The sequence below is a fragment of the Oreochromis aureus genome, linkage group 4 (genome assembly GCF_013358895.1).
Source record: "Oreochromis aureus strain Israel breed Guangdong linkage group 4, ZZ_aureus, whole genome shotgun sequence".
Taxonomy (NCBI): Eukaryota; Metazoa; Chordata; class Actinopteri; order Cichliformes; family Cichlidae; genus Oreochromis; species Oreochromis aureus.
Window position 1 is genome coordinate 8102854 of NC_052945.1, and position 22818 is coordinate 8125671.

The 22818-nt window shown below is 43.9% G+C and overlaps 1 protein-coding gene across 11 annotated transcripts in view; it reads right to left on the reverse strand.

The window, feature by feature from the left end:
- arhgap23a (Rho GTPase activating protein 23a) overlaps positions 1-22818 on the reverse strand; it is a 67555-nt gene that overhangs the window by 26154 nt on the left and 18583 nt on the right. For 5 of the 11 annotated variants that reach the window (XM_039610938.1, XM_039610940.1, XM_039610939.1 and 2 more), the window contains exons 1-2: positions 8628-9311; positions 1541-1744 (exon numbers count right to left, since the gene is read on the reverse strand). In XM_039610938.1, the coding sequence (XP_039466872.1) occupies positions 1541-1744; positions 8628-8870 (447 nt within the window). In that variant the 5' untranslated portion in view covers positions 8871-9311. Of the gene's footprint in view, positions 1-1540; positions 1745-8627; positions 9321-10256; positions 10313-22818 lie in introns of those variants that run through there. The other 6 variants (XM_039610943.1, XM_031732375.2, XM_039610944.1 and 3 more) reach the window with 4 other exon arrangements.

Sequence of the window (22818 nt, forward strand, 5' to 3'; positions counted from 1 at the left end):
GCTAAAGACCACAGACCACCCAAATTTCTACTTGGAATGAGTGAATTTTGACCAGGTGACAAAAGCAGAGATGAACAGGCTTTTAGAATCGGACAAAACAGAGGAAATGATAAAAAAAAAAGACATTTACAGTTGATTACTGTCACCACATTTTTCTTTCCTTTGTGCTGTTTTTCACATAATCTACTGTAGGCTTGGGGATATAATAAATAATAAAAGGTGCTAAAATCTAAAAATAGATCCGGTGTATGTCCTCTCTATCTGAATGAGTACTTCAGCTTATGTGTATGGCAATAGCATGACTGCTGTATGATGTAACTCAGTAACAAGTACTTTCTTTGCTTAATTACACAAAGTAATTAAGCAAAGAAAGTAACAAAGAAATCTGTGGTACTGTAGTTACTTCTTTTTTTAGTTCACTTCCTTTCACATTAAATCAAATATTGTTTTTATTTTCAAAGTGAATAAAAATCAAGTTACATCCTAATAAGAGGAAGTGTCAAGAGAAGGCTGTGAAGATGCTGAAGGGTCCTGTTAGAACCACAACCCAGACGACCTGTGGACCTTCTAAATCGAGAGCATGAGTGAGTCACAGACCCTGTGAATCTGTACTAATTGGACACTAAGAGGTTAATTTGGGAGGTTTCCATGAAGCCTCTTCAGATAAGAACAGAAAGATCTGTGACTCCAATTGTCCAAAAAACAACATGTGATCCCTTCTGAGGCAGAGGAGACAAGGGCAGAAATGAGGCCAAAGGCCAGCAGTGGGCCTATTGTCCAGGCCTGGCATGGTACAGCCCGGCTGCCAGTGAGTGGTACCAGGATAAGACAACAGATCCCATTCAATTCGTGTTCCTATCTGCAGCTGCTAGATGGTGGGGTGGTATAAAAATAATAGAGGCCTTGTTTCAGCTGGCTCACCCCACCCCAGCCTCCACATCCCTCAATTTCACATCTGGAGACGTTTGCCCCCACACCTCAAACAGCTAAATAACCACTCGGGCTCATTTCCCAACACCAGAACAAGCCTGAATTCACCAGAGACAAAAACAGGCCTGTGAAACAAACAGGAGTAAAATGGAGGTGTTTTTTAAAATTCCTCAAAGTAGTAAAATCTAAGCCCCGGTCCTTGTTCAGTCTCCAAATCTTGTGCCTCTCTTCCTCTAACAGCTCGGTTTCTTCGTCGTCTGCTGTCTCTAATCAGCCAGGCTTGTTTTCTCCCTTTGTCTTTGTGTTCATTTTGCTCCGTTCAACCTCGCTGACCCGCAGCCACAGTATGATTGGCTTTATCTCTGAGCTCAAATTGGCTCTCTCCTGAGTTCAGCGAGTTAAAGTTAAGGCCTTCGAAACCCCTTTAAATGCCAGCTAGGATGAAATGGAGACCATGTGTACTATAAAAACAAACACAAAGTACTTTGTGACACTAAGCCCTGAAGCACAAATGGTATTTTTTATAACATAACTCAACAGTTTTAAACACCTTTAACATTTAAGGCATTTTCTAGTCTTTCAGGGACCTGCAGACATCTGTGACTCTCACCTTGAGGTTAGTGTGCAAAGCGGATTCTGGAGGATAAACGATGAAGTGGCGTAATGTGAAACCGAAACCCTGGGAGTTCTTATGGAGGACCAGCGTCCGGGGACCCTTCCAGCCCATGCCGACCCCCTCCCTTCCCGGCCGGGTCGCCATCGGCGGCCGAGGGTTGTCACCGGCTGAGGAGAAACCATCCCTCCGTCCCTTAGCCTGTAAACACAAAGAGATATGGTTAAAAACATTACCCGCAGCAGTAAAAGTAATTTTATACAACAAAAATGAAATAAAGTCATTTAGTACGCTGGAATATATGCTTCCAATAAGATTTACGGGCATCAGAAATGTCAGCAATATCAGTTCTTTCCCATTATTCACACCAACACTAGAGAAAAACCTGCAGTTGTCCAGATTTATGGCTCACTGGAGAAGCACAAGGTGCCTCTGTACTCAGTGACATTAACTCTGCCGCTGCCGGACTGCTCATTAGCAGCTTCCTCGTGAAGTCCTGTCTGCTAGCCTCTGCATGCCACCCAGCCTCAGAACAATAGTCAATAAACACACCTGGGGGAGGGCAGGGGCGACTATCAGGAAGAGGCCACGTCTAGACGGGGCCAAGCGGGAAATGCGGGTATCACCCAGTTCAGACTACAGTGACCTTGGTTGTAATTATAGGGAGAGAAGATCCAGGGACTCTGAGAGTAGAGAATAAAGGCAGATTTTCAGCACAGCTCTCTAAATTTCTCATTCCTGCTGCCGAGTAAATAAGTCCGGCAAGCTCAGCTGACAGACACACGTGAGAACTATCACCTGCCTGCTGCCCCATCGACCCACATCTGTCAGTCAAACACAATCACCTGACCAAACAGGCAGGAGTGGGAGCGAGGGAGAGGAGGAAGAAGGGAACCTGAGTGCCAGCTCACAGCTCAAGTCTGCTGCACACATCAAGTCGCTGCAAAACTTTTCTTAGTATAACTGAACTCCCTGCACTCTCACACTCTCCCAAACTTAAATTAAAACACTGTAATGACTAGTCCGACCAAGTCAGCCCGGTCTTTCAGTCACCGTGCCGTGCTTTATTTTGTTTAAAGCTGCAATCTTCTGCATACTGATGGTAAAAATAACTTCTTAGCATCTTACTGATGGACGCTACAGCATAAAAATGCAATGCACAGCAGACAAAAGCAACATTTTTAACAGTTTCAGAAATGGTAAATGGCCTGTATTTGTATAGCGCTTTACTTAGTCCCTATGGACCCAAAGTGCTTTACACTACATTCAGTCATTCACACACTGGTGATGGCAAGCTACATTGTAGCCACAGCTGCCCTGGGGCGCACTGACAGAGGCGAGGCTGCCAGACACTGGCGCCACCGGGCCCTCTGACCACCACCAGTAGGCAACAGGTGAAGTGTGTTGCCCAAGGACACAACAACCGAGACTGTCCGAGCCGGGACTCGAACCGGCAACCTTCCGATTACAAGACGAACTGTCAACTCTTGAGCCACGACCGCCCGAAAGACAAAATATAAACAGTCGGATCATTTTTCTTCTTAGTAAATGATCATTTAGACAAAAAAAAAAAAAAAAAAAAAAAAGACATTGATTTGTTTTTCACTAACTAAAGATGAGGGCTCACACTGATACAAGCAAACCAGGAGCTGCACGGGGATCTTAAATCACATTGCACACATTTTTACGCCTACATATTGTTTCGGTTAAATCAGCGATGAGCTCAGGAGGACACCAGATTAAATTATGACATTTTATCTAATCTTACTTGAAGATTAGATTACATTAGATGAAGTAAATGATGACAGAGGTAAAGGTTGCCCGAATAAGTTCGTACACTGGTTAAATGCTAACGTCATACACTCTGAGAAATGCTACAGGAGTCTATTAAAAGTAAATGTGATCCACTTCTCACCTACTAACTGTTACATTAATGTACAAAACTGTCAACGGATACAAACAAGTACCACCTGCTTGACCGCCTTCACATTCACCTGGGTTTTGCACATTTACTAAAGCATGGGGCAACTGCTGCTGTGATTTGGCACAATATAAATAAAACTGAATTGAATATAAATTTTTCATTTGTGCTATAAGCCTTTAAAACCCTGCAGCAACAGAATTTTTACTCCCACACAGAATCTTCAGCACATTTTTCAGTTTCAGCACCAAAACTGAACTAATTTAATGACTAACAAAAACATCGGTATACTGGATGTTTTACTTGTCTTATGATGTTTTTTCCACAGGTTTTATTGATTTAATATGGGATGAACACCCCTGTCAAAGGTCACTTTGTGACATGCCATTACAGCCCTAAAGATACAATAAAGGGACTTATTTTATGAGTGTACAAGCCACGAATCAACAAACGGAGGCCACAGATGTCATTTTAGGTGTGATTTGATGTGCATGTCACTTGATATGAAAAAAGAGTGAATCCTCTGAGATTCAGATTACTCAAACCACACTGAGATATGAGTCAGTGTGAACTTAAAAGTCGAAATCCTAAACTGTATTGCGCGTCTTCAGATTCTGTGATTGTGTATGTTGCGTACATGTATGTTTTCGTGTCAGTGGGTTAGTGTTTCTAGACCACATCATCTAGATGCACACCCCACATTCCACTTCCTGACCTCCCGATAAACATGCTTACACGCAAACACAATAACGCACACGGGCCTGTCCTGGCAAATCTCCGCATGGCCACAGAACAACAGGAAGTGGCAGGCTAGAGGCAGGAAGTGGGGCAGCACTGTGGGGCGGGATAACCCTACAAATATAACCACGGAGAGTTATGGAGGCACGTCCATTCTTCACCCCTCTTTCTCCTTCCTTCCATTCTCCTTTTTTAACCTCTCCTCCCTTCCACCTCTTCTTCCTCTCTCTCCACTTCTATTCTTGCAGTGGAAACCTGGCTCTGCCGACATTTACCGCACATGTTCTTTTCCTCTAATTTCACATTCCATCGAGGGAAAAAAAAAGAAACCAAAAAATAAGTTTGCACGTATAGGCTACTTTCAGAAACATCAAGATGTCTGCTGGTTAAAACTCTTAAACTTTAAGAAGTATGAATATAATTTTGGTTAATCTTGGCTATTTCCAAACAATCACAAAAGATTATTTTGGAAGATATGATGTGCACGTTTCGCAGACTGTGATATCCATAGATTCTCAAAGCCGGATCTTTAGTCTGGCAGTCTAAACAATGTAAAATAACCCTTCTATTTTCTTAGAGAGGCATGCAGCGAGGCCTATTATGCGAGCCGCATAAAGAGGTGCGTGAGGAAGGCAGGGGAGTGCTTGGAGTGTCAAATTAAAATGACAAAGAAAAAGAAAAGGCCAAGAAAGAAAAAAAAAAGAGGAAATGAAAGAGCAACAGGGTGAAAGGAGGAAGAGACAGAGTGAATTCCTCGGAGGGAGCGGTTTGGTTTTGGACAAGTTGAAACACACACAGCAACTGGCACAGGAGGGGAGGGAGCACAGAGTGAATGAGACGAGAAGGATGAGGAGAGAAGGAGACGCAGAAGGAGGAGGAGTATCGGGCCCCAGCGAGGGACAGGCTCCAGCACGCCGGTTTCGACCACATGGCCCCTCCCGGCGCTGAGAATACTGAACCCTGTGATTACCCAAAACACACAGGGTCTGCCTGGGTCTCTGAGCCAGGAGGACTGTTTCCCACTCTGCAGCTCTGGACTGTGTGGGCTGTGTTTCTGCTCGGCCATTCTGCCGAATCTAGACTCAACCTTTTCCCCCTAAAACAAGACGAACCCCCTCTCATGCCCTCTGAGCATGATTCGACCAGTTTCCTCTGCCACCACTACCAAAATAAAAGATAAAAAAGCTTGCTGACAGGCCTCTCCAGGACAGGACATTCAGTTTAACCAACAAGGAACTTGGAAAATTGTTTCTGCGGTTTTGCAGTCTAATCTTGACTTCCTACGCAGGCTGGAGACACAGACGAGGGAAACCTCGCTCCTGTTTTGCTGAGAAAAGAAGACATTTGGTATTTCCTGCCCTGCAAGTGGGAATTTAAACTGTTTCACACTGTCACAGGTATTACCTGCTGAGGCTGATTAGCAAATAAACTTCAGCGAGTACAGAAAACTGAAGGATCCTGTTATCACCTGTAGATGATGTCATTAAAATAGAGTAAAAAATGCTTCACTGGAAACAACTGAATATGCAGAAAAGCTTGTAATGTCACACCACAGCTTCCTCCTTTGAGTGAGTGTTTAGTGGGTAAAGTGGTGTGCTTCGACAACACACAGCAGCAGCAGCCGGCTCTTCCCCGAGGACATTTTCCTCCAGATTTCAATTAAGAACCATATAATTAAGATGCAGGACTGATAAGACAAGAAAGGAGCAGCTCAAGGACAACATAGCATGCTGCATCTATAAAATCCAGAGGAAATGTTTGATGTTTAAATTGCGGCGCCAAAATTTTAGAGCCCCATCAGCTTTATTAGAGAATAAAAAGGCTATAAATAAACAGCGGCGGTGGTAATCTTCCCTGAAATCCCGTAATAAAGGATTTTTGAGTCTTAAGAGGCTTTTCTAGGACATGACAATATTGTAAAGCTGACGGCATAATCGTCGGGAACAGCGTACGTGTAGGGTAGCACACGTACACACAGACACACACTCTTGTCCTCGCTCCATCCAGAGGTAAAGCAGTTCAGAGGAATGCAGTGACTGTCAGGGAGCCCGGCTCCTGCTAAAACCCCAGCAGGACAGAACAATAATGCTCTTTTAAACAGCTGAGAGCTGCAACCTGTTTGAAAAGTGGAGCTTTGCGGCTGTTACAAATGCTGACGAGCCTTTAATCCCGATGGTCATAGCTGTCTGCGTCCGCAGCCCGGAGCCGAGCTGCCAAGAGGCAACAGGAGAGTGGACGGCGTGGAAAAAAAGCCAAACCATCTCATCCTGATAATTCCTGGACTCACCGGCCACACACAGGGAGTGCTCCAACACCTCTGCACCTCTACAAGCATCCTATGTCTCACAAATGTATGACGTGCGCACGAAGATCCACCTTTACTCTCTTAAGGAAGCCGGCGGATTCTGTAATTTATATAACGATATGTTTAAGGGGCCATACTTGCAAACGTGTGTGAATACAGAATGTCTGCTGAAAAACCAGTCCAGCCCCACAGTCAGTTCAACCAGGCCAACAGGTGATGATGCAATGTCTGTTAAACAGGGTTTTTTTTTCTCTTGAATAGCAAAACATGCCTATTTGTCCAACTGAAACCTGCATCACTGGTAGCAGTGAAGTTCATTTAAGCTATTTTAACTCAATCCAAGGCCTAGAATCATTTCCAGGAGGAGCGGTTTTAGAATAACTTTTACAGCATGACTTGATAGCTGAGTGGGCAGCAGCACATGGCAGTTAGTGTGTGACGTGGGTTTAAATCTGACCAGGGACTTTTTATCCTCGCTGCCTCGACTTTTTGCTTCAACAAAGAGGTGAAAGTGCAACAAAACACTGCGCTTTATCACATTCTGGCATCCGAGGACCCCTTTTACATGACAGATTTTCACCTTTACAACTCGTGAGGGTGTTGCGGTCGTGCGGGCAGCTGAATGTAAAAAAAAAAAAAAAAAAAAAATGCAAAAAGAATGGAATGCGCCAATCCTTTGATTCCTCACACACAATAAATCTCAACGATAATAAAGCAGACAAAGATACCAGACATATGATGTGCCAGAGAGATAGTGGAAGTGCATATTTCAACTCAAAGTAACAGATAGAGACAGCTAGGTGCAACTGCTCTTCCTCCCCCTCTCCTAAACTGTAAACAGTGTACAGTGTCTGTTTGTCCCAGCTATGTCCGTACAGCCTCTCCTTTTCCTCCCCCCACACTTACATTCCTCACTATGGCATTTTCTAACTGTGTCATTGAGTTGGGGGGGAGGGGGATGATGAGGACTATTTAAAAAAAAAAAAAAAAAAAAGCAGTAAAAAAAGATGCAATATTCCACATAAATGATCACGATTAAATGAGGAAGTAATGGCCTGGATTCTGAGGGCATTTGGGACTTGGGGGGGTGGGGATGCACAGCTGTACGACTGCATGACACCTCGATTAAAGTGGTACTTAGAAGCCGCCTTAAACTGTGCTTAGCCAGTAATTAGAAGCTCCCCATTAGAAGCTCCCCAGAGGAAGAAAAGGGTCAATATGCAAGCCATTCCTAATCCAATGGATGGAAAACGTGAGTAAGCTGGGAAAAAATAAGAAAAAAGGTGCACAGAGAAGTCCCACGGTCACATTTATCGATATTTTTATTTGCTAAATGTAGCTTATCTGATCTTAAGTTCATAATTCTAAGTATATTTTTGTTCAGAATTAACAAGTCCACAACAAATTCAACAGTCCGGTGTGTACGTGGTCCCGTATAAGTCTTTGCAGGCCAACTGCAGCTAAAAGCCACCTTGACTGTAGGTAACAACTACACTTTCTTAATTATATTGATCCACTCAAAGAAGTCTAAACAAAGAGCGCCTGCCAAAAAAAAAAAAAAGAGCCTGAAGGCAACACAGGCATTTCTCCAGAAACTTTAAAGAATCTATCAACAGCTGAGGGGTTAACCGGCTCCAAACAATGAGTACAGTTACAGAGAAGCATTGCTGACATGCATGACTAATTGCACACAGCGGTTTCTGGAGAGTATTGCTGATATCATTGTTTGCTGTGTTAATTCTGGAGAACCACAAAAGTCACCACGAGCACGACAAAAAACATCTCAGATGTCTGGGAGTGTAAAGTGGCAGAGGATTTAGCAGGAAGTATGTTAAATGAACAATCGGGTCAATTGACTATTCAAACAAGCAATGTACAGTTTTAACTGATAAATCTTATTTTTAAAAAACAGATAAAACAGGAAATTCCTACGAATTTCACATCTTGCTATTAGAAGCTGTGATGGGAATCAATAGATTTGAATGAAATCCTCATCAAGTTATCTAGCTAAAGCATTTAATTTGGACTCAACCTGTCATTTAACAGCAGCCACTGATGCTTTTAGCCACAGTCACCACATCTTAACGTTAGATGGGTGAAGACCGGTGACCCCTTCTTACCCTGGGCTGATGAGAGCTCTGGCTGTGCCCAATAGGCATGGCAAGTGGCGAGGTGGGTGACTCCGAGGTCGTGGCTCCACGTAGAACCGCCAGCCAAATGCAACGAGGTTCAGGGGAGCTGCAGTCCACCCCCACCGGGTTCTGGAAGCTCCAGTCAGACCCGGCTGGCGCAGGACACGGTAGCATAGCAGCGGGCATCGGAGCGCTGGGTTTTGTCAGATCCGCATCGCTCGCCACCAACATGGGCTGCACACACTCAAGCACCAACACAAAGTCCTGGACAATGTCCAGACACAGACCTACAATCAAGCCAAGGCAGGGTGGCTGCTTTTAGTGTCTTCCGATTCTCCAGTCATTTAACTTCACGCCTCCTGGCTCCAGTCCATTGCTGCTGCTGCTGCTGAGCCTCGGGAAAGTTTAATCCAACAAGTTACACATCACAGCCTGACGCTCCTGACCTCCATCGGTCAGCTCTCCAAGACCCTCATCCGCACTATTGGGGGGTTCAAATCAGAGGAAGAAGAAGGCAGCAGATAGAGGAGTGTGTGTGTGGTGCAGGGATCAGAGGTAGGTCTGGTTTCACTACAGACACACACACATAGACCAACTGACAGCAGCCCTCCTGTCGGTGTCCAGTGATGTTCTGCATTCAAAGCCACTCTGTCCACCCCCCAAAAAACACAACTGCTGTCCCAGAGGGCTGGATCTTCTGTCTCTCCTCCCTCCCACTGCCCCCACTCTCTCCTCTTTCACCCTCCCTTTCTACCTCTAGTGCCAGACAAACTTCATCTCTCTGTCATCTCAATCCCGAATGTTTACTTTATCACAGCGACCATCAGCTACTCGATCTGTTGCTTTTCTGTTGCTTCTCCTCTTTTGCTTTCTCTTTAGTCCTTGTTTTTGTTACTCGGACTGTATCCAGACAGTTACTGACACCTTCCACATGAACCGGTCTGACTGTCATCAGTAAACAAACACCTGTGCACTGTAAAGCGGAACTCTTGAAGCCATAAGTTGGGAAAAACTGAAAGTGGGTCAGCTGTTAAGAGTCCAGGTGAAGATCTCTCCTGTAGGGTTGCTGCTGGTAGGTTAAATCCTCGTTGGATCCTTCCTGTGCTGCACGTGTGCTGCATATGTGTGTGTGTGAGCGACACAAACACAGTGACAGAGCTTTGGTCCCGCCGCTAAACTCCACAAAAGCCAGCCCTGCCTCCACCGCCTCCACCGCCTCCCCTTCACTCAAAGGAGAGACGAAAAAAAAAGAGAGAAAAGAGAGAGAGGCCAATTTGCAGCACAAAGAGAGAGGAAAAAAAACATTTGCGGCTGCTATGCTTAGTCTTCTACTCCCTTTTTCTTATAGTTAGGAGGGGAAAACACAGAGGAGGGAGAATGATAATGAGAGAACATGGAAAAAAGCTGCCAAAGACAGAGGAGAGCAACGGGTGCTGCTGTGGTTGTAAAAGCTCTGAAAATAACACGGTTGCTACTGGATGTCAACATGACCTCTTTGTCAAGCTTATACTCCCACTCTCACGTGCAGACACACTCCTTCCCAGAGGATCCACCCACATACAACACAGTGACACCTAAAAACCTCACCACTAAATCAGTCAAGGGGTGAGTTCTCACCAAACAGCCAGGCGTCCAGGGTACGTGCGAGAGCGGCAGACAGGTAACCATGTTGTTATTGCAGACAGCCAACGTTCCCCTCCGGTTGTCGTCACTGTTAACCTGCCGAACATCCGTTACCGATGAGGTTAGACAGGTTTCGCCTGCTGAACAGCGGGGCAAGTTCCAACTCGACTGGAGAGGGCCGTCATCCGCAAAAAACACCGTACCCTCTGGATATGTCGCACTATGCCAACTAGAACACACACTGCAGGCTTTGATAGTTTATACTCACTGAGGACGTGATAAATTAACGAGTCTGTTACTTTCACAGGCAGAAACCTACCTCAAGAAGAGTGAATAATAGCGGATTGTCCAATAAAAGTACCAAAAAATACAAAACGCGGTTAACAGAAAATATAAAATATGAACTCATCTAGCGCTTTAATATGATATCCTGTGTTTTTCCTCCGTGTGGGTCACTTTTTCTTTTTTTTTGTGTTAATCTTGTGCAAACACACAGGGATGTATACATGTGCATTAGGAAGATATGTTACATTTACTCCAGGAAGTTAAGATATTGTGCAATGTAAGGCTGCAAATGCAAGGCTGAAAAATTAAGCAAATCTGGAAAGGCTAAAGTTACTTCCTTAACTGTAAAGTTAACATCCCCCTTTATAACATCTCTACAGGTTTTTTTTTTCCAGATCCACTTACCAATTTAATAATAATAATAATGCATTGGATTTATATAGCGCTTTTCAAGGCGCCCAAAGCGCTTTACAATGACATTATTCATTCACGCTCACATTCACACACTGGTGGAGGCAAGCTACGGTTGTAGCCACAGCTGCCCTGGGGCAGACTGACAGAAGCGAGGCTGCCATATCGCGCCATCGGCCCCTCTGGCCAACACCAGTAGGCGGTAGGGTAAAGTGTCTTGCCCAAGGACACAACGACCAGGACAGAGGCCGGGGATCGAACCCGCGACCTTCCGGTTACAGGTGCCCTTCCCAACCCCCTGAGCCACGGTCAATTTAAATCTTATTATGGTGTAAAATTATGCAATATTGAGTGACAGGACACAAAAAAAATCATCTGACAAATAGAGTGACTTCTTGTGTTGTCTAACAGTCAGTCAAAGTCTACACGCCAGTTTTGGTGAATGAAATTCAAGCAGTTTATTTTTTGTGCATCATTCTTTCACAAGTATCTGCGTGATGCTAATCGCTTTGCTAATCAAGCTAGCTACGCTCTCATCCAGATGTGATCACTTCGAGATCCCTGCAGTGGTCCTACGTTCAATACAACCATGTTTTATGTGCAGTCTGTGGGATTGGTCATTGAATGATGTAAAGAGTAATTTATTTACAATAAAACTCTGATTTACATTATGGGAGATCTTTGATCAAGAGTCCAGAATGTTATAATTGGCCTGCAGTCACCCACACATCACTCACAGCCATGCTCTTCATGTTCTCAATTTTGCATTACAGCAAACATTGGAAAGGCTTTAAAAAGCTTTTTTATTAATAAGCTCCATGTATTCATACACAGCATGCAAACATCTGATCTTGTTCAATTTTTTGCATGTTAGCAACAGGCCTATTAAAGTAGCAAGGCACTTGAACTGTATGACTAATATGCATGCTTAAAAGTTGCTTCTAATTCGTACGTCATCATAATAACGAACATCACTATTATGGGCGTTACACATTTTCTATTTTTCTACTCACAAGAGTCACATCTTTCCTGCAAAAATAACAAACTAGATTGAGGTGGATCCACACCTCACTTTATCCCCAGTTAGCTTATTGAGTCAGTAGACTTTCACTTACACACACAGGCAGACACACACACACACACACACAGAAACCAGTTGCATGTGAATACAAAAGGCTGCTTCTCTTGTGCACATGCATACACACAAGCACATGCCACATGTCCCACTGAGTCACTGCTGAGTATAAATACACTAGGCTATGTAATTATGGTTCCACTTAAAGTCAGAAGGCTGTGGCTGCAGGGGGGGTTTGTCTTCTCTCTGTGGTTCAGACCAGAGCTTCGGGTTCAATGCACCACCAGCCGGAACCGCCCTGCTGGATCACCAGGGGGAGATCCGATTCATCACCAGGAGGGGGAGATGCGAGAGAAAGAAAAAGCCAGACGGGGATTTAAAATCTGCATCCATTTCAAAGCGGCAGCACTGAGGTGGGATTTCATATGGCACTTTTCACAATAACAGTTAGTTTTAGTGAGGCGGGAGGAGTGCCTAATTTGGAAACAAAAGGTTTCTGGCTGTCTCACACCCTCTCTTTCTCTCTGTCACCCTTTCATGAACCATGACGGCACTTACAAAAACAGGAGGTTAAGTGAGAAAAAAAGAGAGATGGCTGGCAAAGAAAAATGAAAATAAAGGCATTGAGTTACAGTTTATCTGATGTGAGCCACACGTGAGGAGCTCGAACAAAAGCACATGGTCTACTGGTTAGCTGAAACATGCCCGAGCAGGCAGGCATCACCTGCATATGGGCTTAATTTAAATCACAACAGCATACCTTTTTTTATCTAGCTTTTAACGATTTGACTGCTCAGTAAACACACTGCACCCTGAAGATGATCGCACTCAAGGTTTTTTCTTCCCCCCGTTTCTTTTAGATCTTAACCTGGGAGCACGAAACTCCCGGAAATGTCAGGAAATCAAAGCCCGACATGCACCGCAGCTCTCAGAGGAGCGATGTCTCTGCCCCTCACTGCTCTCCGACAACAAACACATCTGTGGAAAGTGAAAACGGACCGCTGGTGTAACGGACAGATTAGTCTGGCGATATGTTTTAATCCCTCTCATAGTCGGATCATGACTGTGAGCCAACCGATTAACACACAGTGGCCTCCCTACCCTTTTTTGTTTTCCCCCACTGCAGCTTCCTCGCAAGGTAAAACAAAAGTCCGTCTCTTCTCTGCTGCATCTACAAAACAGAGCTGTGATGAGGAGAAAAAAGGCAGGAAAGAGCAGAGTGAAGCCATTCAGAGTGCTGACTGAGCCCTTGGTTGGCCTGTCGCTAACAAACCGCGCTGCAGACACAACCGTAGGGTGTCTTCTCTAAACACAGGCTGCAAGAATTGAGAAAAGGCACAAGAAGGGTCAGAAAAGGACAGACAGGGTTTGATGCTTACAATGACTGACACAACAAAGACAATACATAGATAAAGAACTTTAATATCATTATAATCTGACGTCTGGAAACCCTTGAGGAAATTCCCGTTGCCTTCTGGTGAGATACACTCCGGTGACACACTCAACATGTGCCAGGAAAGGCGATAAAGGAGCGCCCACATGAGTTATCTGTGTCATCACACTGGAAACTAAGGAATGATTCAGATTTTACCACAAATATATGCACGATGCACCGCCACGGTTACCAACCTCCGAGGGGGTCCCCCAAGATGAGTAACAAACAAATCAAAGCCACACTTTTTTCCTTAAACAAAGCTGTTTGTCTTTTCCATTTTTCCAACAGGAATTGGGGATTTTTGTTTTTGCCTTTGTGCTTTAAGAAAACATTTAAAAGAGTGTTCACAAAGCGGCTGTGAAAAACTTTTCTGTGCCTCGGTATTTCTTAGGTTTAACTAAATATAATCTACAGTTATGAAAGATGAGGCTATTTTAATACAAGAATGAGTGAATTAAATTTTTATTAGAGCACATTTTACATGTAGCGGTTCAATAATTGGCTCTAGATGGCATCCGCATGGAGTCGATTTCTCCGTCTAGACAGACATTAAGCGTAATCTGCTGAAGTGGATTGTACAAAAGCAAGCGCTTGTGTGAAAAAAGGGGATGTAGCTGTTTTAAGCTGGTTAATTTTAACTTTAATCTCCAGTAAATCCCCATGCCATGGAACCTATAGGCCTATGTAACAGCATTCATGATGTAGTGAGCAGACAGTTGACACTAGAGGGCAGCTGCAACCCAGAGTCTAATAGCAGATGGGTGGGGGAAAAGCCCAGAGGGCACTGGGCCACAGGGGAGAGAGCAAAGGGTGATGAGCTACATGTAAATGTACAGTTTTACAACAATAGGTGGCATGAGTGTGTGCCCAGGGCAGGGAAGTGAAAGAAGTCGACCTGTAAGCCGTTATCTGCAATTTGTGGTTGTAAATGAGTTACAAATGGATAAGCTCGTAGACGGGGTGGGAGACTGCGGCTGGATATTAGGGAGGTCACACCTGTTGTGGTCTCTGTTGTGCAAAGCTCGGAGACGATAGCAGGTGCAGAGTGAGACGAAACGTGCAAGGGTCAGATATCTAATCGACACACAGCTGAGGTGGTACCAGGGAGGTCTAACCCTCCCTGACTGGCCAGAGGACTTTTACAACAACAACAACAACAACAATGCATGACTCAAATCTGCAAACCAGAAGAAGCGTCTTCTGTGTTAAACCCACTGCATTATTCATGCACTCCACATGACATCAGGCCAAGTGAGCTGGCTGAGAACTGAAACACTATATAAATAAATATTAACTCTTTAGTCACCTTTTCCCGCCCACCCACTCACTTACTCACACACTTAAGATATTATTAGCTCCATGAAGCTAATAATGTACAAGAAGTCTGTAATTACTGATATGAGTCAGGCCTTTAATCTGAACAGACATTACACTGCTTTAAAAACAGGCCACAAAAAGATTATTTCTATAATTAACTAGGTTAAGATTAATGTCTGTTTAGTCCAGAAAATAGTAAAAAAAAAACATTTATGCCCAACAGCGTGAAATCCGAAGCTGTGGTGTATCATAACGGAAGTCTTACAAATCCTGCCAAACCAGTGAATCTTTGGCTTTCAGTGTCATAGCATGTCGCTCTTTTACTGCAGTGTTAATCAACAATCATTCGGCTGGCTTAACACATCAGATAAGTTGATAGTAACAACACATTCTTGATTAGTGGCCTAAATCACATCATTTAGCACTGATAATAACTTCTTAAATCGTTTAACCAGCTTCCCAAATGTGAGAATCTGCTGCTTTTTACAAGAATTGATTCATTAATTCAATTTATAGGCAAAGTGATTCATTCATATATCACATTTATTTGGAAATTATAACACAAAAAAAAATGTGACCAGCTGACTCAGGATGGTGGATGTGCCTATTGTGCTACCTCTGCCACAAGGGAACGCTGGGATACATGAGTCAGCCCGCCGGCCTACAAAGCATCTACGTGGACAAAAATGCCCGATACAGAGCAGGAAGGAGAACACGAAAGGGTGGGGGCGTTGACAGATGTTGGAGAGCGAACACCAGGGTAAAGGAGGGGAAACTTGGAGGGAATAAAAAATGAGGACAGAGAGTGATCTAAAGCAGAAGCGAGAGTCAGGAAGTTGAAGAGAGCAGATGGAGAGGAGACAGGAGAGGACGATTTAAACATCTGGGCTGAGACAGCGGCGGCACAGGGGCGTATTTACGCAGAGACTCACTCTAAATACCTCCTCTATTGTTTCATTTAAATAAAGACTTTAATGCAGCACATAAACGACGACAGTCCAGACTGCACGACTGGAGGCTAAACCACAAAAATGTCACTTCTTTGCTCAATCAAGCTAATTAAAGGCTAAGTAAAGAATCCATTAACATACAGTGGCATCCCAGTCTGCTGACAAATGATTAAACACACTAAGAGATGTGTGAGTGTTGGGAATGATCTATCCTATGGATTTTTGCCCTGTTTTACAACTCGCTTTCCAAAAACGTGTTGTATCACCTCTTCTTTTAACGGAATTCTGGGAGTGCTTGGGAAGAGAGGTGTAATCTTTCAAGCAAATAAATACTCAAGAGTTTGGGGACTCCTCTGGTATAGATTTTTTAAATAAGTCGTCAAATTCTGCTAATGAGTAACAGGTTTGGGTTGCAGGCAGGCAAACTGAGCACATGGACACCATCTTGGTATTGTCTTGAAAAGCATGCTGGCGGAAGGGCAGCATATGTCGCTCCAAAGCCTGTATGTAACATTCAGCATTAATGCTGCCTTCACAGATGTGCAAGTAAGCCATGAAAAACCATAAAATAATCTCAGGCACAAAGGAAGTGTCACTGTTTCTGAATATCAAAAATCATCCAGAGGCAGTTTACAAGATTCAGATTACCTGAATCTTTATTTATTCCCCATATATAGTTGTGTGAATGCCTCTTAAGTCTTCCACAGTGATGAACTTCTCCTCCAATTACATGCAACATCCTCAGCTCCACTGGGATGATCCTCTTCATGGTGTTGGCCGGTGTTTTGTTTTAGCATGACACAATCTTTGCAGTCTTTTGCTCCCCCTGTCTGAACTTTTTTGGACGGGCTTTCTGGAAGCAAATTCAAAAAGTTTCAACATCTGATAGTGTCGCATTTATACTTCTCAAATTTAATGGGTGGGTCTCTCGTGGCTATAAATTTTTCAAAGCAAGGAGGCCATATTGCATGGGATCAAAACTGGATGTATGATAGAAAAGATGGTTTCTATTTGTGCATGTGAAGAGCGATGAAGCATGCATACAACACACACACACACTATGACATACACTAAGTGGAGAGACGGTGCTCCACTTTAACCTAATTAGTGAGAAGTGGCTCCTCTAGTCGACTGCATGTTTTATGTTCAGGTCACTTCAATAATAAAACGGAACTAAAATGAAGAGGAAGCTTCGTCTCTTACTGGATATCTCATGCATGTATTAACAGTTTAACTTTTTGTGTCCGCTTATTTTTTAGTGAAGGGTGTGATGGAATGGCACATTAATGGCACTATCAAGTTGCCTATGTTTGACCTTAATAGTCACTATAGGTCTGAACTTTAAGAGTCTCACACTGTAAAACCACTTGGCTCATTTTAAAGAGCCAGGTGCGAATGCTAGATCCTTCCTCTCTTTTCAGACACGTCTGAAATCTGGAAGTCTGAAAACGTTCCACCTTTTGATGCATGAAAGATGTGTGACAGCCGAGCAGTCACCAAGAATGCTTAAATCAACACACACTGGTTCCTGCTAAAGATGTGCTCTCTTTCCACAGTGTTTTTAGTCATGTGGCGTCCCCTCACGCTTAGCCAAAGAACATGAAACAAAGAGGACCGAAACAAGAGCCACATCCTGCTGCTTCTGAAAGCCACTATGAGGCGACGGCTGGGTTTTATCAGGTAAATTCCCAGCTGTACCTTATAACGAGTCTTCTGATACTGACGGGATCTATGACGACATCTGGCAGAGAGCTAACTTTGCTCCTTGCACTGTATTCCCCACCCCTCACCACTCCACTGTACTGACCACAACCGCTGGGAGCAATCAGAGCGTCACGTCTGAGCTCCACTGCAATAAGATGCCCTCCCTCGCTACCCCTCCCTTCTTTTTCCCCCTTTTCCCTTTTCTTCTCTTTCTTTCCTGGTTGTTTTCAGAAGCAGGCCTCAGCAACAGAAAACCACAGGGCTCCAGCAGGCCTTTTGACTCTCTCCACCCCCCTCGCCTGCGTTTGGAAGAAGCGCGGCCGTACTTTGAGCCCCCTCTTCTCGGTTGCTTCCCTCCCCCCTCTTCAGACCCACATGTATATATTTAGCTCATCTCTGCTTCTGTATAATTAACAGATGAAAATTATAACTTTGGGACTCGGAGATGACGTTGCTGTTCTCCTTGGCTGAAGCTGAACTTAAGCTTCAGCCCTAGGGGGGACAAAAACCAGGCGGCGGTCCAACATGTGGGGCGTGGTGGAGTGGAGGCGATGTTAAGCCAGGTTGGGAAACTGAGCGAGGCAGTTAAAAAGGAAAGAAAAAGACGACTGCAGAAAGGAGTCAGAGTGTTTATTAGAGCTAGCGAGATGGCCTGCTTGACTGCCTCCATCAGCCCTGGAGTTTCCATTTGAGGTCATCTGGTTTTTACATTCCTGCCATGCACCACCGCTCGCACCACCCCGAGGAAGTCTCCATCACTAAGTTCACACAGGACTGTACAATCCAGCAATTCTCAAAGCTGAGTCTGGGGTGTAGAGTAGCCATTTAGGGAGCTCTCAGAGTAGTGAAGAATAGTTTAAGTTAATGAAAACTTTTCTTATGTTTGGGTCTCACAGATGGAATCTGATCACCTGGGAATCTGTGGGTTACGTCTGGGTATTTGGGGATGTGAAAATATTTTAAAAGACTGCTTTTGCAGATGCATGAGTACACTGATGCAGCTCTTAACCCAGCTGGACAAATTCCCACTGTCTAAAAGTTCAGTAAGATTTTCCAATATTTCACACAGACCATCTCAAATTGAGATCAGTGTTCTGATTCACATGACTCCACAGGCTCACAAAGTCTCTCTTTAACAGTGTACGCATGATGCCACCGGGCAAAAGATAACAACTGCACATAATCAATTACTACAGTTTAAAGGAGTTTGGAGGCAGACACATCAATTCTTCCCTTTTTAAAAAAAAAAAAAAAAACTCTTCTCAATCTCAAGTCTGAAGCACAGCGAAACGCATGTGATGAAGAGGTCAAGCGAAACTTGCTAGGCGTGATTTTTCTGGCAGTAACTTCAGCTTCTGGTCTCACTTTGAGATAAACCTGATCCTCAGATTAAATCCAAAGGGACTTTTGCAAACCACCTCTTCTCTTCGGCATTCCCCAGCAGAGCAGAGATGCTCTACAGATACTGACGGGCATGTTTCGAATACAGGCCGATCGGCCCACGCTATCACTTCATCTGCTCCTTCCTGTTGACTGTGATTTAAACCCTGTTTAGTCCTAGTTTTCGAGCAGATCCCAAAGGCACTGCCTTTTTGAGTGCACCAAGCAACGATGAGATCCATATGCCAAGCTGATGATGCTATGTCTGCATCTTTAACCTCTGTCACTCTGTATTAGCGGCCTTTTAATGCAACCCAGAGACTGTTCACCCTGCAGAAATAAACTGTCCTTTTGTAGCCTCATGACTTCTATCACCTCAGAAAAGAAGGTCAAATTTGCCACCTGAAGGAAATTAGGCTCACGCTTGTATTCTTATTTTGCTTAGCTAATGGGACGCCTGCAGAGGCTTCCAACTGTTAACACAGGAATCATACACTCGCATATGTTTTCACTCTGTTATTCAGATTAAAGACACGTTGCCATTGCTTATAGTAAAGAGGAAAGTTAACAGAAACACACTGGACTGTTAGTTTTCACTCTGTAAACTCAGGGCGGTGGGTGGGTGGGGGGGTTGGATATACAAGAACTGTACAAAAACAAACCTTTTATGGCACAAACCTACATGTGAATACCTGCTGCTTTAAGGATGACATTCTGCTCAGAGACGGCACATACAGACAGAATTGAAAGCAGTGGCGGCAGCAGAGTATCCTGAAAGGAGATGCCCAAAGAAGGAAGCAGAGAGGGGATCAAAGCAACGAGCGATTCACGAGGAAATGAAAAAACAGGAAAGCTTGAAATTTGAAAGAAGCCAGAGAAGAAGAAAAAAAATACTACTCCATTAATAAGAACTGTGACACACACAGTCACACACAGAGAGGGAAAAAGACCAACAGAGAGTAGAGAAGAGAAGGAAGCCGGAAGAGATATGAGTGAGAATAATGAAGCTCAATGTGTGCGGAGTTAGTGTTGAGTTTACATCTGAATTCATGCAAACCTTCAGCCAATAGAAGACAACTGCTGTGCATTTGCCTGAGCAAGTAAGGTCTCAGTCACATCAGCCTAGAGACTGGTCAGCGACCCCCTTTTAACCACAGGTTGCTAGGGGAAAATGTCTATTTCCTGCTCAGCTGGTGAGTGGTTGTTGGCTGATGCTATGTGAAATAGGTCATAAAGCGATATACAGTCTGCATCGAAAACCTCCTTGCCATTGCTTTGGTTGCAAAAAGACTGACAAAGTTACCTGTAGTTTGCATGGAAAATGCCGACTTATCTGCAAACATTCTTTCACCAGTTGTTAATACAAATTTTTCCCTAGCGGCGGCAGTTATCAGGGAGTCGCAGAGGTGACCATATCCCAGCAAACTAAATGCTGTGCTCTACTCTTCTTATGCTCATGTATTTCTTCTTCCATCCAAAAATAGCTTTCCCAAAATTTTAGTTGATATCCGGTAATAATTTTTGGATTTCACCTTTAGTTTGGCGCCTTTCTTTTTGAGCAATTAGCCAATTTTTAAGCTTTTTTGAGCCACATTCATTTGTTTGATTTCACTTGCAAATTAAATCCACATATCTGGATTAAATACAGGGTTTTTTCCTCTAAATTTAAAAGAAAGACAAATAAGGGACACATATTTTTTGAGTTTGCAAACTCCACAGTGTAGTAGTTTACACTTCCACCAGACAAGGATACACAAACCCCTCAATGTTACATTAGGACGGGCATCTGGAATGAAAACTTTCCCAAATCAAACAAGAAGTTACAAACTGTAGTGACCTCCCTGTAAATAAGGGTCTGTAACAGCTGGTCACCCATCAGAATCAGCTGATTCTTTCTTTACAATACTTTTAGCATATCTAATGATATTTAAGAGAATATGAATATTTTGGTAGGTGTAGGCTGAAATTTGCTGCTTTTCAATTAGCCTTAGTTGTCCCAGCTTTCTGTGACAGACTGGCGGCCTGTCTAGGATGTACCCCACCTCTTACCTATAGCAGCTGGGATAGACTCCAGCCTCCCCACAACCCTAAACCATAAAGTGGATAAGTGGAAAAAAGGATGGATGGATGGACGGATGTCGAAATTTGAAGCTAAAACTTGGATATTTTTTTTAGCAGGGATGTTTTTTTTCTCTTCTGACTGTAGTTTCTTGTTAAGTGTTGAAACACGAATACAAGCAGCATCAAGCTACTGATTTAAAGCTACACAATACCAAAGAGAGACAACATCTCAGAGCAATGTTACACACGAAACCAGCAAACCAAATAAATCGTATGACTAGGATTATCCATTGAGAGGATCTAAGCGAATATGTAAACAGAGACGATGTTGTGCTCAACCACCAGGCATCAGGAAAACCACAGCGCTTTATCTTTTCCCAGCATCCTTAGCTCATTAGCCTCCTGATAATCTCTGTCCCATGATTTCGCCAGACTGTCAAAACAGGCTTCCCATCTGAGACCGCTTACAAATAGTACGAAACACACCGTTGCTGTTGTTGTTGCGCGTGCATGCACACTGCAGCACTGCGGCCTGGGATGTTTGGGAAACAGAGATAGAGGTTAGTGAGTCAGCGCTCAACCTCTAATGAAACAACAGCGATCTACCGTGTGTGTGACCTGCAATTCACAGTTCATCAACTCACAATTGCAGCTTTGATGGACGGTAGCTGGCCAGCTGCCATTTACAGTATAAACAACTCCAGAGCAGCCTTTCTGAGAAGTTATATACAGTGAGCAAACATCATCTCACTAATAAGCAAACACAACTCTTCTTCTTTTTCTTCTTTGGATGCTTTAACATTTCACATCACACCGAAAAACATAAAGTTAAGTTAGCGCTCTTGAGCCATAACGTGTAATTGGAGATTCGTATCATGAAGACACACTGAAACAAAAATAAACACAATTTCTGATGTTTTCTAATCAGCATGGTTGGTTGAAACTAAAAGGATTTTAATGGGCTCATTATGCATCCACTTATGCAATCAGTGCAAATGGTGCATATTATATGATGAGAGGGAGAAGTTGGGTGGTTATATGGAAGTTATGGAGGAACAACCTCTTTTTCTTTCACATTTCTTTACCTTTCAGTGCTTCCCCCCACATGACTCATCAGGATTCTCCCGATTTTGTTATCTTCACATTTTCTTTACCCTTCCTCCACCCTAGTCTCTCTCACATTCCAGTGCAATCCCCGCTGTTTGCAAAAAGAAAAAGAAAAAAAAAAAGTGCACAGCTGATGAGAGCAAGATGCATCGCTCCATATAGTGTTCTGCAAACACACACTCGCTCTTAAGACAGCTCTCTCTTTGCAAAAACAGAACACAGTCGACACCGAGACGAAACAACACGCAGGATCAGATGATGTGAATGTAAATCAGTCACGCAGCAGCCCTTGGTTAACCCCTGTGCCCCCTGCTGCACACAGTGACAGGCGTTCCCGCCTGCCTCTTTAGCCTCTTTACTGGGGGCCAAGTGTGTGACGAGCGGGGCCCCTAACCTCTGAACCTTGACCCTGAGTCAAACCTCACCCTGAGCTGCTGCCTTCAGACTGATCCTGCAAGCAGATACAGACAGAGTCAAGCCTGCATTTCCAAACAAGACCTGGCGTGCTCTTCATTCTTCAATATGTCAACAATAAACCCCTCATGCAATGTAATGTGCTGTACAACAGCCTCATATTTTCCTTCACAGAAACAACACTTTGAGACACACACCAACACAGCGTCTTTGTAGGCACAAATACAAAGAGGTACTGACGCATGCCAGACCATCGACAGGCTGAATCTAATTAGCTCTCATCTGTTTCTGAGAGAGAGGCTTTGTTTTACACCAAACCTCCCACCGCCTGCCAGTCAGACGCCCCAGGAAAATCTCCCAGTTGAGGCACAACATAGGCCGAGCACGCCCTGCAAGAGAAGGGCTAGGTAGGTATGA